This window comes from Lagenorhynchus albirostris, chromosome 5 (genome assembly GCF_949774975.1).
Source record: "Lagenorhynchus albirostris chromosome 5, mLagAlb1.1, whole genome shotgun sequence".
NCBI lineage: Eukaryota > Metazoa > Chordata > Mammalia > Artiodactyla > Delphinidae > Lagenorhynchus > Lagenorhynchus albirostris.
Genome location: NC_083099.1, coordinates 20,848,539 through 20,866,704, shown reverse-complemented (window position 1 = coordinate 20,866,704; position 18,166 = coordinate 20,848,539). Strand labels below are relative to the sequence as shown.

General features: G+C 36.0%; 1 protein-coding gene across 1 annotated transcript in view; it reads right to left on the bottom strand.

Annotated features, from left to right (window-relative positions):
* PLOD2 (procollagen-lysine,2-oxoglutarate 5-dioxygenase 2) overlaps positions 1-18,166 on the bottom strand; it is a 107,180-nt gene that overhangs the window by 56,060 nt on the left and 32,954 nt on the right. The window contains exons 2-3 of the mRNA XM_060149152.1: positions 10,031-10,122; positions 6,969-7,105 (exon numbers count right to left, since the gene is read on the bottom strand). Of these exons, the coding sequence (XP_060005135.1) occupies positions 6,969-7,105; positions 10,031-10,122 (229 nt within the window). The remainder of the gene's footprint in view (positions 1-6,968; positions 7,106-10,030; positions 10,123-18,166) is intronic.

Genomic DNA, 18,166 nt, shown 5'->3' with positions numbered 1-18,166 from the left:
ATCCCCATATCCCCTCCCTCTTGCATCTCCCTCCCTCCCACCCTCCCTATCCCACCCCTCTAGGTGGTCACAAAGCACCAAGCTGATCTCCCTGTGCTACGTGGCTGCTTCCTACTAGCTATCTATTTTACGTTTGGTAGTGTATGTATGTCCATGCCACTCTCTCGCTTTGTCCCAGCTTACCCTTCCCCTCCCCGTGTCATCAAGTCCATTCTCTACATCTGCATCTTTATTCCTGTCCTGCCCCTAGGTTCTTCAGAACCTTTTTTTTTTTTTTTAGATTCCATATATATGTGTTAGCATACGGTATTTGTTTTTCTCTTTCTGACTTACTTCCCTCTGTATGACAGACTCTAGGTCCTTCATGTCTTCACCTTAAACACGTATCTATATTTTCATAGCTAATTAATGCCATAAACCAATATTATGCAACCACTCTCCCCCCACACATACCTAAAGGAAAAAACAGTTGGAAATGTCCACCCAACTGAACTTGCAGAATAGATTACAATGAAATCACAATGGAAATGATTAAATTTATTGCAGAAATTTTGAAGGACGGGGAAGAAATTAGTTCAGATAAAGTGGGTTTTAAAAACTATTACTTGGGGGAGTTTTCCTCCAAATGGTATATAATTTCATTTTCTGAATATAGAATTTTTACTGAGGCTGGATAGAGGTAGGAGCCAAATAAGGACACTGGCTAGGTGGAGGGTCATTTTCTCCAGACAGTTTCCTGAGAGTAGCCTTGTGCTGGAGTAACACTAGCAGAGAGGGCAGCCAAGGAGAGAATGTGGCAAAGACCTCAAACTGCCCAAGCTGCTAGCTAACTGTCCTTATCACTTGGTGTTTCTGGATCAGTCTCTTTATTGTAAAATAAATGGTGAAATGAAAATCTCCCTCTAATTTTAAATGATAGTTAAACTTATCTCTGCAACACTAGAACTTCCAAATCGGATAACTATTTGGTGCACAATAAACATTCATTGAATCAATGAAGAAATCAAGAAGCATTTTTTTAATCCCCAGCATTTATTATGACGTAGCTACAGCATGCCAGATACAACATATACAAACCTATGGATAGAAAAATGTATCCAGGGGGCAAAATTTCTGTCCCAGTCACCTCCCTGATCCAGCCACAGCAGCTAGCACCATATTTTACACAATAACAGATGCTTAATATATGTTTACTCAAAAAAAACAAGATTCAAGGAGAGGATAATCTGGTTTGGGGGAAAAATTATATATATATATATATATATATACACACACACACACATACAGACACAAAAAGTAGACAAATTACTACCATTTATCTAGATATATATAAACCACCAATGCTTCTTTTGTATACAATCTGCTTCTTCCTTATTTCAACATACCCACCAATATACTCAGTAAACACTGATAAGAACATTTGAACAATTTGAAAAAATGTCACTCATTTCCTACATAATTCCTAATCATACTTCACACTACCATGGAGGAGCCTTAAGGCACTGCATATGTCTAAGTGTCAGCTAAGGATTTCAACCTTTCCTTCAAAAAAAAGGGAAGAAATTAAAAAGCAGTGTAGAAACTGAAAACTCTGATGTGTTCTGGCTTTCTTTCATACTAATATAATGAAATGTTGTCCATCACTAATGACTAGGTTCTTTGTGTCTGCACACTTAAGCTGTCCTCACTGCCAAAAAGAAGTCCATCAAATAAATCTGCCATAGTTAGTTAAAATTTTAGCCATCTTTTTTTTTTTTTTTTTTTTTTTTGCGGTACGCAGGCCTCTCACTGCTGTGGCCTCTCCCGTTGCGGAGCACAGGCTCTGGACGCGCAGGCTCAGCGGCCATGGCTCACGGGCCCAGCCGCTCCGCGGCATGTGTGATCTTCCCGGACCGGGGCACGAACCCACGTCCCCTGCATCGGCAAGCGGACTCTCAACCACTGCGCCACCAGGGAAGCCCAGCCATCATTCTTAAAAAGCTTTGCTTTTAGAAAATTTTCACTCTGCCTTCTGTATAAACTATGTAAGACAATACAAAATGTAGGCATATTGGGAATGTAACCTAAATTATGAGAGGTATAAAATGTTTATTTCATAGAATAAAATAAGATGGGATCTGGTCCCCTGTAGAATTAATATATATAAATTATACTGCTTAATAACAACAAAATCATAAAAATATTTTCACAATTAGCAAAATGATCAAATAAAACATAATCTTTCACAGTTTTCTAAAGTAAATGATTCTAAAGAGATTATGCCAACATTCAAGTTTTTTTTGAAGACACACATTTTTCTTCTAAATTTGATTGGTTCAGTTTTGTTTGCAGAATTAGTATAATACGAGAATTCCTTGAGGGTGGGATCTGTGTCGATCTCTTTTTCTATAGCGTTAAGTTCAATACCTGGGTCAAAGCTTCTGCTCAAGACATGTATTCTGAATGCAAAGTGAAAAATATGCTCACTGATGTCACTTCTAATATTTAATTAGAAGTTAAAAGAAAAAAACATTGGTTGACACGGGAAAGATCAAAAGAAGCAGCAGCAGCATTTTCATTGTTTCTAAGCAAAAATCAATTTTTAACATAATTTCTATCTTTGAGATTTAGAGAATGTGGATGCTTTCCTGCCTTTAAGTCACTTTATTTCTCCAAATGAATGAAGAAAAAAATCTTTAAAAATAGTCTCAAAACATCCACCATATTTCTGCCTCTTTCAAGATGTTTCTCCGTCTTTTAATGCAATATACTGTTACCTAGTATTTATTGATTCCTTGCTATTTACCCTGACAATATGTAAATCAGGTACAGCTCTAAGCTTCACTGTCTGAAGCATAAAAACAATTACAATTCAACATGAAAAGTGAACAAAAGCTAGCAATATACAATCAAAGTGAGATGAGGCATATACACTAACAGCAAAGATTTCTGTAACTAAGACTATCCCTCAATTTTCAACCAGTATTTGCTGGATCAATCTCCCAGAACACAGCCACCCAGAAAACTACTATAATATCAGCTTTACTTTATATTTATTTATTTTTTATTTTATTTTATTTTTTTTTTGCGGTATGCGGGCCTCTCACCGTTGTGGCCTCTCCCGTTGTGGAGCACAGGCTCCGGATGCGCAGGCTCAGCGGCCATGGCTCACGGGTCCAGCTGCTCCACGGCATGTGGGATCTTCCCGGACCGGGGCACGAACCCATGTCCCCTGCATCAGCAGGTGAACTCTCAACCACTGCGCCACCAGGGAAGCCCTACTTTACATTCATTTTAATTCAATATCAACTTTATTTTTATATTGTGACATTGACTACCATTCTAGTTTTTAAAAAATTCAGTCTACCTTACTGCTATCATTAGTTAGCAAGAGCCTATAAATTACAAAGTCAGTTCCCTTATCTTACCTCAAAGTCATAGAGCTAGTCATCTTTAAACAGATACTTTAATGAACTGGGGAGTTGCTATACTTTAATGAACTGGGGAGTTGCTATATAGCAAAATTCTTGGGTAGGTATTTTCAGAGAGGAAATACTCCTTTTGGTGAGGCCAAGAACCACCACCAAATATGTCTTTCAATTATTTCATATATTGGGAATCTTTCAAAACAAAGCACATCTGTATTCTATTTAATGGTGTTACATTCAGTGCCACCAAAAAAATATAAATTTCTGCTCCGTCCAAATTCAAACTCAAATAATCACACCAACTGTATTTCTAACTACTTTTATTCTAAAGAATTTTCTTTAGCCTAAAAGAAAACGAATAAAACAAATGACCAAAGTTTTTATTATTTATCTGATACTCAAAAGTATTCTACAACATACTTACTTCAAGGTCTGGACTCTGCTGGTTTATGTTTTACTGTACCCAGCACAGAACAAGTTTGTGGGAATATTCAGTATGTATCGAATTTACTCACAATAACTTAAACACCTTTTGTTATATATTGGCCTACGTATTATCCTTAAAAAAAAAAAAAAAAACTGCCCACTATGTAATAATAATTAGGTCTGACCATATGTCTTCAATGTGACTAGACTAAAAGAAATACATGTTTTACTAGGTAATTCTAAAAGTAATGCAAAGTACCTTATTATAAATTCAAAATGTTCAGCTACCTTGACCCAGGTGAATTATAAAATCATTATAATTTTAATCCATAGGGAATCTTCAGCTATCACGTTACAATATTTGTCCCTAAAATCTTTATGAGCCTATTTCAAAAGAACACATCACGCTTTGTCCATGAAAGTCATTAAATCCATTATATTTACTGGTGGTTGTTCTAATTAAAGGGAGACTGTCAACTTTACAAACTTTTTTAATTGCAATAAAACACATAAGCACAGGCACATGCGCACACACACATTGCAGTATGAAATAACTTGAAAAAAATTCTGTGGTACTTTCTCATATGGAGAGCTTCAGTTTTCATTTTGTTTTAAGTAGAACCCAAACCCTTGCAAAATATTTATTTTTATCTGAAATAAACATGATAAATCTTAACTTACAGAGTATATTTATAAACACCCAGTCTCTAATTTTAAAAGTTCATCCAAAAGTCAGTTTACAATATATATTCCCATGGAAACGATGTTATAAGATTGCTTCCAAGTTAATTCACAAAAGCCTATCTAAATGAGCACAAGGAATCACTGTGGGTTATTGGAAATGTTCTAAAATTGAATAGTGAAGATAACTGCATGACTCTGTAAATTTAATAAAAATTATTGAATTTTTCACTTAAAATAAGTGTGTCACAGTATATAAATTCTACCTCAACAAAGCTGTTTTTTTAAAAAAAATACTATTTAAACTATTAAGTACATAAATCTTGGTATTTTTTCATATACTAGCAACCTATGCTTCCATAAAACTAATTAGTACAGTTAAACTGTCCTTTAAAAAAATCATATAAGAAGTAGGAATTTGTTTGATTTATTAAAATTACAATAAATTCTGAACTGTAGCCTTAGCCAGAGGTAAGCTTAATTAGGAGATTAGCAATATTGTTGCAAAATGGTTTTCCTATTTCAAATAATTTACAGTCTAATTCATTTCTCCTAGACCTTGGATTACCCACAATTTCTACTGTATTGATTACTTGTACACAGTACTTTTTTAAAAGGGTGTTGTTTAAAAAAAAAAAAAAAAAAAAAAAAAGAAGAGAAAAGAGCTCTAAAGTGGCAGCAGTTGTCCATCCTTCTTTATCTTGGTTACTTATTCATTATCCCTAGGTTTCTCCAGGAGGACAGATATGGCAGGTGGGGATGACAGAGAAAATGTTAACGCTTCTTCCTAGACAAGGGCTTGGCTGAGTTGGGCCTGCATGTTTTCGGTTAGCTGGCTGTTCTCACCGAGGGAGTTGTCAAGAAATTTAATCTTTGGTTCACTGATAAATCCCAAATACTAACAGTGCCTGGCACACACCGGACCTTCCATTAAAATTTTATTGTTGTCTTTTCTGTCACACTGGATCTTAAAGTATCATCTAAATAAACAAATGCAACCTCAGGCAGTCTTCAGATATCTCACAGTGTCCCTTTTCTTATTAGAAACAAACTGGCCCCTTATTAAACCAGTTTCTTCCAAGCCTAAATCTTAGATGGGGGATAGCAGGGAGGGGCAGTCTGATAGGAGAGTAAAGGGAGAGGAAAATGAGTTCTTCCTAAAATGCAGAAAGAGGTTTGGGAATCCAAAACTATTACTGGCTCATATGTGGTAACTTCTACAAGGAGAATTTGCCTCAAAGTCAGAGTCAAAACATAGGTGTGGCAAGTTCAAGCTGACCAAAATAGTTGTTTAAAATCCATGGTAATTTTAACCCAAACATACTCAATATTTAATCTAAACCATTTATTATCAACTTCCTCCTCTTTTTTCTAAGGGTAAAAAATATATATAATAATAGATTCTGTAGAAAAATTCTCAGTACACAAGCTAACACCATCTATACCACATCTCATGTTGCAAGAATAAATAACTATAAGCAGAACTTTATTTTTTCCCAGGAGACAGTAGAGAAATTCTGAAGATGCAAGTACATGGACCCTTTCAAAACCTGTAAGTGTTGGTGGCACCAGGACTTCAGTATGTCCATTTCATTTCAAAATTTCTGCCTTTATTTAACATTTGCATAAAAGCATTGTTCTTACTTTCACCTGTAATAATCTGTGGTTTTGAATTTTCAAATTGAGGGAGAGATATAAAATAACTTTCCTAAGTTAAAGAGGAAAATGCAAAGGGATTTAAAATGATGACCAATGACCAAAAAATAAAAATAAAAAGAAACGAAGGGGGACTTCCCTGGTGGTCCAGTGGTTAAGACTCCACGCTTCCAAGGCAGGGGATGTGGGTTCAATCCCTGGTCAGGGAAATAAGATCCCACACTCCGCATGGCCAAAAAAAAATGTTTTAAAAAAAAAAAGAATGTAGAGAAAATGGAAGAAAGAAGGTGGCAACCAATAATGGTTCATGACAACTTGACATTATTAAAAACATGTGAGAAGATGGAGACACAGCGAACACTCCAAATTTAGTAGACAAAAAGATATTTACAGATGAGAAAGGTTTTTCTTTATTATTAAACATAGGCTTTTTTATTTCTCATTTATAACTTACATGATGTATTTTCTCCCAGACAACCAGAATCCAGTGAGTTGCTCTCTCAATAGAAAAATTCAATATGATCTTTATTCCATCTCAAGTGAGGATTAAAACATGAATTTCACAAAAATTTTAGCTCATGCCCTGTTTTCCCATTGGTGTTTATGGTAACTCATCAACTTTGATCATATTACATAACTACGTCAGACCATGGTTTTATAATTGTGAGTAACATCTACTTTTTAAAACAATGATCCCATGTGAATAAAATAATTTAATATATAATCTACAAATAAGAATTTCAACTCTTTTAAAATAATTTAATACAGACTTAGAAAGCCACAGGTTCCTTCTCTTACCATTCAGTAAACAAGACAACCATATCCTCTTGACTGGCATAATGTTCCATGACTTCTTTCATCAATCTCACTTTTTGGCCCCCTCCAATAGTATTAATTCCATCACCACCTCGCCACTCCTTTCCTTGACCAAGGACCTATAAATGAAATCAACATTTCATCCCTGGGCAAAACTCAGATGATGATAGTATTATAAAAACTGGAAGTCACCAGCAACTTGTACAGTATAACACAGTATCACTCTTCTAATGTTACACTAAATCATGATGCTAAACAGAAAAAAGTTTGATGCCTAGGTTAGGTCATAATTCTTCAATATTATTTACCCTGTGGAATGCCATTCCTAATTTTACCATTTCAAAAGTGGAGTCTAATCCAAGGAAGCTGGGGGTTGGTGGGGGAAACCCTAGAAAGTATTTCTCACATCCTATTTCTCTTTATTCGGACTGAAATGAAAAAGAAAATGAAGAAACTTTCCGTAACACTTTTCAATCTGGCTGGAAATCTGTCTGATGAACGTTGGGAGCCCTGGAAGCTCAGTGATTCCTGGCTGGGGCCCTTAAGCGATTTTCCTGCTGAAACCAGATGGGTTGTCCAGGGAAACACAGAGGGCATCAAGTCAAACGTCACCTTCTTTACCTTAAAAATCTTAAGTTTAGGTTATCCTCAAAAGTTTAATAATTTATCAATACAAGAAATCGCCTAAGCACAATTACTCAGAGCTAAGCCTGCAGCCATCCTCGGCTCTGTTTGCTTAGCCTCAGCAGCTGCCTCCTGAATCATATGCCCGCTGACTCACATGCCTGCTGACTCACCTGGCTGGGAGGGAGCAGGAGGCAGGTCTACGCCCCCTGCCACCACACACACACACACCTTGTATCTTAGTTTCACCAAAACAAAGTCTGAAGTTCCCAAAATAAGGATCTACTAAAAGATTTGTGAAACTCAGGGGGAATGAAATGAAGAATAAATACAAAAGAAAAAGATCAAATTAATTTAGAAAATAAATATTATTAGTTCCAAATTTACTTAACATCGAGCCAAATACAAGAGTTCGTGGCGTTCCCAGCCTCAAATCTCTAGTGAGCACTTCATCACTACTTATGCCGAAGGGATAAATGTTAACTCAAACTGTGGCGGGCATCTGGATTCATACAGGGGCTACTCTAATAGAATTATTTGTTTTTGCCCTAAGTGACCTCCTCTGGCCCTAAGATTTGTTACACTTCTGTTCTACAACCCTTCTGGACTTCTCCAATATTGCAGTCATACCGGGCCTAAGCGCATCTGAGCGCCTACTCTGTGCAGCACTGTGTTGATTAAGCTCTAGTCTCTGTTTTCTTTCCACAGCATCCGTGTGTCAAACTTTGGTACGCATCCGAATCACGTGGAGGGTTCGTTAAAACACAGACTGCTGGTCCCTTCTCCCAGAGTATGCGATTCACTAAGTGAGGTTGTGCCTAAGAATCCTCATTCCTATTTCCCAGATGATGCTGATGCTGGTGGTCTGGGTCCACATTTTGAGAACCACTGCATTTCACAACAGAAAGACAGCAGGAGGATCCAAAACTCCAGAGTCAGTCAAACGGGGCTGGGGTCCAACATTTGACACTTTACAGGTGCGTACCCTGGAGCAAGTTTTCCTCACTAATAAGTAAAGTAATACCTACCTACTTGGTTTATACAAAGAATCAACAGCATACCATATATGAAGGTCCTAACACAGTGCCTCACATGTAAAAAATATTCCACACTCTCCCCTTGAGATACCCCTCATTGGATTTCAGCATTATTTTACCCTGATTTTTCTTTCATATTGCCCCCTATCAATGCATATTACAATATTTCCCTTCTAACAAACTTCTCTAACATATTTCTCATTTATCCTACATTAAACGTCTACATCTCTTTTCTAGCAAAGTTAGCCTCTTTAATAGTTATTCTGTATTAACATCTGTACCTAGTCTTCCAGTGGCTAGGTAGCAAATATTACCTTTTTTGTGCATTACATTCTGAAATAGCTCAGTTTTCTGAAATAGCTCAGTTTTTCCCTAGGCAAAAAAGCAATTTTTCTCTCCCTTTTTTTTTTTGCTTTGCTGTTTTTCTTTTTTTTTTTTTGCGGTACACGGGCCTCTCACTGTTGTGGCCTCTCCCGTTGCAGAGCACAGGCTCCGGACGTGCAGGCTCAGCAGCCATGGCTCACGGGCCTAGCCGCTCCATGGCATGTGGGATCTTCCCGGACCGGGGCACGAACCCATGTCCCGTGCATCGGCAGGCGGACTCTAAACCACTGCGCCACCAGGGAAGCTCTGCTGTTTTGTTTTGTAAATGAACTAAGTTTATTTGTTTTCCTACCTGGGATATTTCCCTATTCTCCTCTGCATGTGGAAAAGACCTGGATGACATAGCCTAATTTCTATTAGAAAATAAATAAGGTTTTATTGTTTGTTTTTTTTTTTAAAGGCAGGCCTTTCACAGCTCAGTTTACTAGTCCTACCAAATATGCCAGGTTTCCTCTGATCATTTATCAGTGAGCTATTTCCCTGGAGATAAGTCTTCTAAAACCCTTTTATACTTTTATAATGTTATTAAATTCCTCTGAAACAAACAAATAAAAAAACAGGAAAAGCACCTCTCAATACTGGAACAGAAAAGGTATCTCCCTCACAGTAATGTTCCCAATTCTCAGGGTAGACAAACCCATTACAATTCTTCAAAGTAAGTGAAAAAAATTACCGTCAAATCTTAGTTATGTTGTACCTGTACATGACCCCCCAAAAGAAATATAAGTATAAATATATTTTTCTGTTGTTTTATAGAACATGTTTACACAAAGCATTAGCAAATATTAAGAAATTATTGTCTGAGTGGCAGAGTATTAATAAGGCCAAAACGGATCTTTAAAACAATCAAGTACAGGTAAACTGACACCATTATGTAACCCAATTTCATCATCCTTCTGGGGATTGCAGATCATGTTGTGGTTGTTATTGTTGTTGTTATGAAAAATGTACTTCAGGCACATATTCTAAGATCTCCATGAATTAAAAGATATATCATACCTTCACAGTATAATTGAAGTATTTGGCTGACTGCATAAATCGATGGAATCCATCACTTTCTTTTGTTGCTACAGTTATGACTAATAATTTATCTGCAAAGACAGAGGGAATAACATAAGACAGTTTACCAAGAGGCTAACTCCTCACACTTTACAGATCACTGCAGTGATTAGAGACCTCATTAAACCTATGGGAATGTTCTGGTTTGTTCATCTGCATGAGGCTAAACAAAGAGCTGTTGAAAAACTAGGCAATTAAAATTGGTTATATTACTGCCAAACGACAGACTGCCAAATAATGAATTATTTTAATGGTAAAAAAGTGCATTTATTTTTAAGGTAAAGCATGCCCTCAACAGAGGATTTCAACACTAAGAGAAACACTTGCATAAAACGCACATTTTATCTGTAAAGACAAACTCTCCTAAACGTTATCTAACCAACAAGGTTCACTGTCACCTATAAACCATCACTGATTTATTACACACATCAGTGAGTCCAGAAGCACATTATATTCCTCAAAGCACATGTACAAAAAGAGATCCAATCGTGAGACTGATCCTAATTTTTTAAAATAAATTATGATGAATTGGGAACAAATATTTAGAAAGAGAATCTTAATTTTTCCTCCTATCAATGAATTTTTGTATATGGGAAGTCTATAAAATCCACATTTACACCACCTTCAGTGCTTTGTTTTTTCTTTAAAGAATAAAAGAAACTAAAATCAGCACTTCCCTGGTAAATACAGCTTTGAGTCACCATTTTATAATGAATTATTATTTTCAATCTAACAAAACACCTCTTCTTAGCAGAAGTAGATAGATTTAAGGAGTCATTTCAAAATATCTATAGAAGCTATTAAGGAAAATGCTTATCAGGAAAAGACATGTTGGAAAAATGCATAAAAGAAACAAGTGCGTCAGAAAATGCCAAAGGTTAGCAGCCAGGGCATTTTTTTTTAACCTTAGGATATAGAAGGACCAAAGGACTAAGAAAACAAAATTAACATCTTTTTAACTTTCTAGGCACTGAGTTATATATCATTTGACTCTCACTTGATTGTTATCAATAAGAAAAAAGTCAGACAGTGTTAAATATCCCTTAAACAGTAGACAATCATTGAAAATGAAATATATAGCATTAATGTATTCTAGGAATCAATTAAAAACAATTTCATATGACCCAAGGTAATCATCAAATTTTGAAAATACTTTAAACAAAATATACATAAGTGTAAGACACATAAAGAAAGAAATTCAAACAAGTCAACCAAAAAAAGGAAAACATTTTCATGAAAATAAATATCAACATTCTTAGATATTTTTCTAGAAATATATATTTCTCACATAACTTTCACCATTATGAGAAATAGATATTTAAGGAAAACTAAAAGTCATTTTCATTAAAGCTGTCAGGGCTGAAGCAAATATATTTTAAGAGTACTTTTTCAATTAACTATTCTTTAAAAAACAAAATTTCATTTGTTAAGTTTCAAACAGGGCTTAACAATTAAGAAAACTTGACCTATTTATCATTTACAATAAATTTTGAAATAGGCAATACAAGATTTTATTTCATAAGAGTAAAAGGAATACTCTTTAAGTCTCTTTTCTGCATAATAAAATGACAAGATAGCTTTCCTTCTTAACTTTTTCTACACAAAAAAAGTTTATAGATTTTACCTGGGTGGATTTTTATACTTATAATTTCCAGTACAAAATTAACAGCAAGGATTTCATCATCCTTAATAGGAAAAGTAATGGGAATATATGTATACATATAGCTGATTCACTTTGTTATACAGCACAAACTAACACAGCATTGTAAAGCAATTATACTCCAATAAAGATATTAAAAAAAAAAAAAAAGTAATGTTGGCCAGACCCTTGGGCAGACAGAAATGTTATGGAATCTAATGACTCAGAAGGCAAAACTAAAAATATGTAGTCTGTGTCTGGCAAGCCTATGCCAAATAAGGACTCCTGTTGCTTCAGTACTGTTGCTAATTACAAAAAAGCAAAACCAAGTAATAAATAAGTAGTTCTGTCAAAGGCAGGCCTGTTCAATAACATTACGTAGAAACTTCTGTTTCTTCTTACCTGCTATTCACTATCGTGACTATGATGAGAAATAAATCTTACTCAACTGGGGGAAGTAAAAGAAGAAAGTGCTGACATGCACCACTCACAAGTTCTTGCCAACCAGTTCAACAGTCCAACTTGTTCACCATCTACGAAGTATGCGTGTCAAAAAATTTAACCTACATTTGACACATACTTTAGATTCCACTAAAATTTATACCACAAATTTATCAGAAATATAAGGACAGAAGACAACTGATCTACAGAATCAATGGCAAAAGAGAAAAAAGGAAAGGGAAACTATTATAGTATATCGCCAGAATTAAGAGACAATTCAACCAAACATACATCATGGCCTTTATTTGGGTCCTGATCTGAAAAGTCAACTATAAAAGGGTATTTATGAGAAAATTAGGAAAATCTGAACAATAACTTGTATTTGTCAATATTACGGAATTATTGTTCATTTTTTAGCATGCTAATGGCATTGGTATTTTTTAAAGAGTTCTTATAATTTAGAGACAAATAATAAAGTATTTACTCAATGAAAGGAAGTAGTGTTTGTGATTTGTTTTAAAATTATTAGGGGTAGATGGGAGACAATGGAGGAGGAAGATAAAGAGTAAATAAGACTGCCCACATATGATGACTATTAAAAGTGGGTTCCATTTATATATGTTTGGAAATCCCTAAATTAAAAAAAGGGAGTTCAACTTTATGCACAATCCCTAATCTTCCAATCAGAAAAATATTCAATATAAAACTCTTTTCAACAATCTAAATCATCTAAGTAAAAGGAAAAACAGAATAGACAGCAGAAATTTTCTAACCAGACAATATTATAATTTAAACAACTATAATTAGTACCTTACCCAATCCACCCACAACAACCAAAAGGATCAAGTGAGATGACTGAAGAAATGGGCTTGAATAATGGGTACCCATCAACCACTACCAAAACCAGTCTAAGACGGTGTCAAAGGAAAGACAAATGGAAGCCCAACTGTGACCAAACATAAACTCTAGAGCCACTGCCTGACTCTGTTAGAAAACAGTTAATACAATTTACATGAGCAAGAAACATGTAAATCATCTATAGAGTGTGGTCTATTACAGAACCATTTATCAAATGAAAATCACATCATAGCAAAAAAAAAAAAAACCTTCTGTAATCATATTTACAAAGTCCCTCAAAATACGTAGCACCATAGTAAGGTTTAATAAATATTTGTTAAGTAGCTTAATATTTAGCCCCCTACGAAAATTTACATGAATAACAGAATTTCTCCAATAATCTAAATCTTTTTTATTTAGAAAGGCAAAAAACACCCTGTTATGTTCTTTCTTACTAATGAAATTACAGCTCTGGGGAGGAAAAATGGCATTGTTAGTCTTTTTTTTCTCCAAATAGTTGTTGATACAATACCAGAATTCATCAATTTTTAGAGCTGATATAATTTTTCTTTCCAAAAACAAATCATGGCTTTAAAACAGGAAGTTTTTGGGCTAATATATCCTATCTCCAAACTGCTAAAAAAAAAAAAAAAAAAAATCAGCCCATAAATCCAGCTGAAATTCATTGTCTTAATAACAGGCATCACATTCAGTAACTCAGCGCCAGCCCAGCTGCCTTTGATCTCACTCAGAGGGATAATTCTCCCTACTTCCCAAGAAACTTTCCCTACACCCAGTCTTAATTTTAAATTTGCAAAAATCAAGAAAAATAATTCTACCACAGAAGGAGCTCTGAGTATATACTTTACTCTGCAATAACTCATTTAATGAAAGACATGTCCTTCATCTGAAAGGATCAGTGGTGCTCAACTTTCTATTCAAGGAACGCATTTTCCTAGGAATGGTTAGTATAGGGGCCAGCAAACTTTCCCTGTAAAAGGCCACATAGTAAATATTTTAGGCTTTGTGGTCTACATACAATCTCTGTCACGATTCTCCTTTTTTCTTTCTTCTTTAAAACTTTTTTAAAATAAAAAAATAATAATAATCCTTAGTTTTCTGGCTGGCTGTACAAAAACAGCCATGGGCCAGATTTGGCCTAAGGGTCATAGTTTGCCACTGTGATTGGCCATAGGGATCTGACAACAAACTTCTTGGGTTCCAATCTCAGACCTACCATTTATTACTTGTTTGAAATTGGTCAGTTACTTAAATTCTGTGTCTCATCTGTTTCTCATCTATGTGTGTAATAAGAGCACCTGATAGCCTTGCTGTGAGAATTAATGAGTTAATATATGTAAAGTGGATGATACACTTAAGTCCATACATAGGTCTAATGACAGTATCTTATTATTTCCACTCAACAGATAAATGTGTAAGGGAGTTGATGTGCAAATCTCAGCAAGTTATGCAACTCAATCTTTTTCTCTACCAGAGTTATTCATTCAAGAACCAAATATCTCTTCCAACTCTCAAGATTTTATGATGCCAGTACAGTACTGTCCCCTTACCCAAGGTTTCTGTTACCCACAGGGTCAATCACGGTCTGAAAATATTAAATGGAAAATTCCGAAAGTAAATAACTTATAAGTTGTTTAAATGGCACACCATGCTGAGTAGCATGGTAAAATCAATTACCATCCCGTTCTGTACTGCCTGGGATGTGAATCATCCCTCTGTCCAGTGTATCCTGTCCATTAGTCATTTAGTAGCCATCTCAGTAATCAGATCCACTGTCACAGTATCACACTGCTTGTGTCCAAGTGACCCTTATTTTACTTAATAATAGCCCCAAAGCACAAGAGTAGTGATGCTGGTAATTCAAATAAGCCAAAGAAAGCTGTAAAGCGCTTCCTTTAAATGAAAAGGTGAATGTTCTTGATTTAATAAGGAAAAGGAAAGCATATGCTGAGGTTGCTAAGATCTACGCTAGGAACAAATCTATCTGTGAAACTGTGAAGAAAGAAAAAGAAGTTCATGCTAGATTTGCTGTCTTGCCTCAAACTGTAAAAGTCATGGCCACAGTGCATGGTAAGTGCTTAATTAAGATAAAAAGGCATTAACTTGATACAATAAGATATTTTGAGAGAGACCACATTCACATAACTTTCATTACAGTATATTGTTATAACTGTCTATTTTATTATTAGTTATTGTTGTTAATTTCTTACTGTGCCTGATCTATCAATTAAACTTTCTCATAGATATGCGTGTATAGGAAAAAACAGAGTATATATAGGATTCGGTACTATCCACAGTTTCAGGCATCCACTGGGGGTCTTGGAATTTATCTGCCGCAGATAAGGGGTGGAGGCAACTGTAATGCGGGAAAAAAATCTATGTAAAAAGTTCAATTTAAACTGTGCACTAAAATAATTTAGCATGTAACTACAGATACACTGTCTCAAATCTTTTCATTTCTCTCCATCTCCAAGCAAGCTAACTCAAATTACGATCATCACTAGCCCAGGTTTCCACAATACCCTCCTACTAGCCCAGGTTTCCACAATACCCTCCTAAATCCCACTATACCCATTCCAATCATATCTCTACAAAGCAGATTTAATCTTTTCCAAAAAATTAGATATCTAATCATGTCACCCCATTGCTAACCATCCTTAAATGACTTTCCATTGCTATTAGCACTGCGGCCAAGCTACTTTACCTTAATGTGGCCCTTGACTACCTCTATCCTCTCTAATCTCACCCACCATCTCTCTGCCCTTTGCTCTCTCTGCTCCAACTGCAGTTTTTCTTTTTTTTTTTTCAGTTCTCCAACAATGCCTTCTCCCTCCCACCCTGAGGAGAAGAGCCTATGCAAAACCTTTATCTAATGTCACCTCTCATCTCTTGATGCAACCACTGGCTGTTCAATTCATTGAGATTCTTACACATATGCCATTTCCTTGGGGGAAACTTCCCTGACCTACTCAAGTATGTCAGTGCCCATTATACATTTTCACTGCATTCTCTACCTCTCTTTTGGAGCACTTATGACAAATTGTAATTACATATTAATTTGCATGATTACTATTCAAGAGTCAAGTCTCTTTCTCCGACTATACTGTAAATTCCAGAAAGGCAGGATATTTTTTGCTCAGGACCTATCAAAGTGTTTAGCATATAGTAGATTCTTAATAAGTATTTGTTGAATGAGTGGATTCAGGAACAAGGGATGTTATATTTTATCTGTGTGGGTGTATAAAATAATTTGTTCCCAACAAAATCCTTATGTAGATTGCCTTATTACATCCAACTCATAGATGAAGAAAATAAGGTTAAATAGGTTGACTTAGCCAAAGTCACCCAACAAGTTACTAGCAAAGCTGGAAGTGGAACTTTGGGTATTCCTCAAAGTCCATTTCTTTCCAATGTTTCATGTGGCCTCACTTGGTGGTAAGAGGTCAAGAGGCTAGAATCTGTTTAAAATTAAAATTAAAATCTGTTTAAATGTACAGAAAAGAGATAACATAGCAAGCCTAAGACTTCAATCTTAGTTTGCAGGATTGATCCTCAGCTGGCATCTGGAAAGCTGGATTTGGAGAGGATTCCCACCATTCCCAGATAAGAACAGCTCATTGTATGTGAATTGTACAAACAAGGTATTTATGCTGAACACCAGCTTTCCTTCTAGGAGTTCCGAATTCTGGTACAGGGGGTTGCCTCTATGACAGCCCCGAATAAAAACCTTAGGCACTGAGTCTCTAATGAGCTTTCCCAACAAATAACGTTTCACATGTGTTGTCACAACTAGTTGCTGGAGGAATTAAGCTAATCCTCTGTGACTCCACTGGAAAAAGACTCTTGGAAGCTGTGTCTGGTTCCCCTGGACTTTGCCTATGTGCCTTTTCCCTTTGCTGCCTTTGCTTGGTATTCTTTCAATGTAAAAAGTCATAGCTATCAATATGACGATACACTGCATCATCTGAGTCCTCCTACTGAATTGTGGAACCTGAACATTGTCTTGGGGATAGCTGACCCATTATGCTTCTAGCTACAGGCAGCATTTCTTCATCTGAAAGAGACACTATGGGCCTAATTGATTATGTCTGATACATGGCTGAGTTTTACATTCTGGGCTCAGAGGCCAGGCTAGAGACATACAGCAAAGACTCCAAATAGACTCCATAAAGGAAATATTTGGTAGATAAGACAATCATACCCTGCTCCTCCGCTGATTGAGAAGCATTTCATTTTCACATAACATTACTCAAATACAAACTCAAAAATGAGCCAATGTGTGAACTGCTGACCGAAACAAACAAATAAAAAAAAACACAATCTTAACGAAAGAGGTGACGATCCCACTGTAACCTGTGCAGTTCATGTACAAAAAATTATCGGACGTCTGGCATGCTACATTAAGGAGAATTTTGACAAACGTGGAGTTTGACCAGCATGGTTAGAGGTTTGGCAATCATTTCACATATTGAATAATTGAGGAAGTGAGAATTTTTCTACCTGATAAAAAAGATTCACCACCTCTCTACCTCACCATATTTGAAGAGAAAAAAAAAAAGGATTTCCTCTGTTTTATTTTCAAAGAGATAATTAGCTAGGGGAAGAATTAATGGAGAGGAGGCAAATTTTCTATCAATACTGTCTTACTCTGTTCAGGCTGCTATAACAAAACACCACAGACGTGGTAGCTTATAAACAGCAGAAATTTATTCCTCCCAGTTCTGGAGGCCGGATGTCCAAGATCACAGCACCTGAACGAACACATTCTGGTGAAGGCTTTTTTCTTGGCTCATAGCCAGCACCTTCTCCCTGTGTCCTCACATGGTGGAAGGGGCCCGGGACTCTGTGGGGTCTCTTTTATAAGAACACTGATCCCATTCATGAAGGCTCTGCCCTCATGACCTAAGTGTCTCCTATAGGCTCCACTTCATCGTCTTCAGATGTTAGGATTTCGACATATGAATTTTAGGGAGACACAAACATTCAGACCATTATAGTTACCAACCTGTTGACTAAAAAATATGGCTATTTTATGAAACACTTTCATCCATGGGAACTGTTATAGTGGGCAAATAAGAATAAGCTTTGGTCTCTGGATATTTGCTTAAGTAGACCTTCTAATGAATATCCTTCTCACA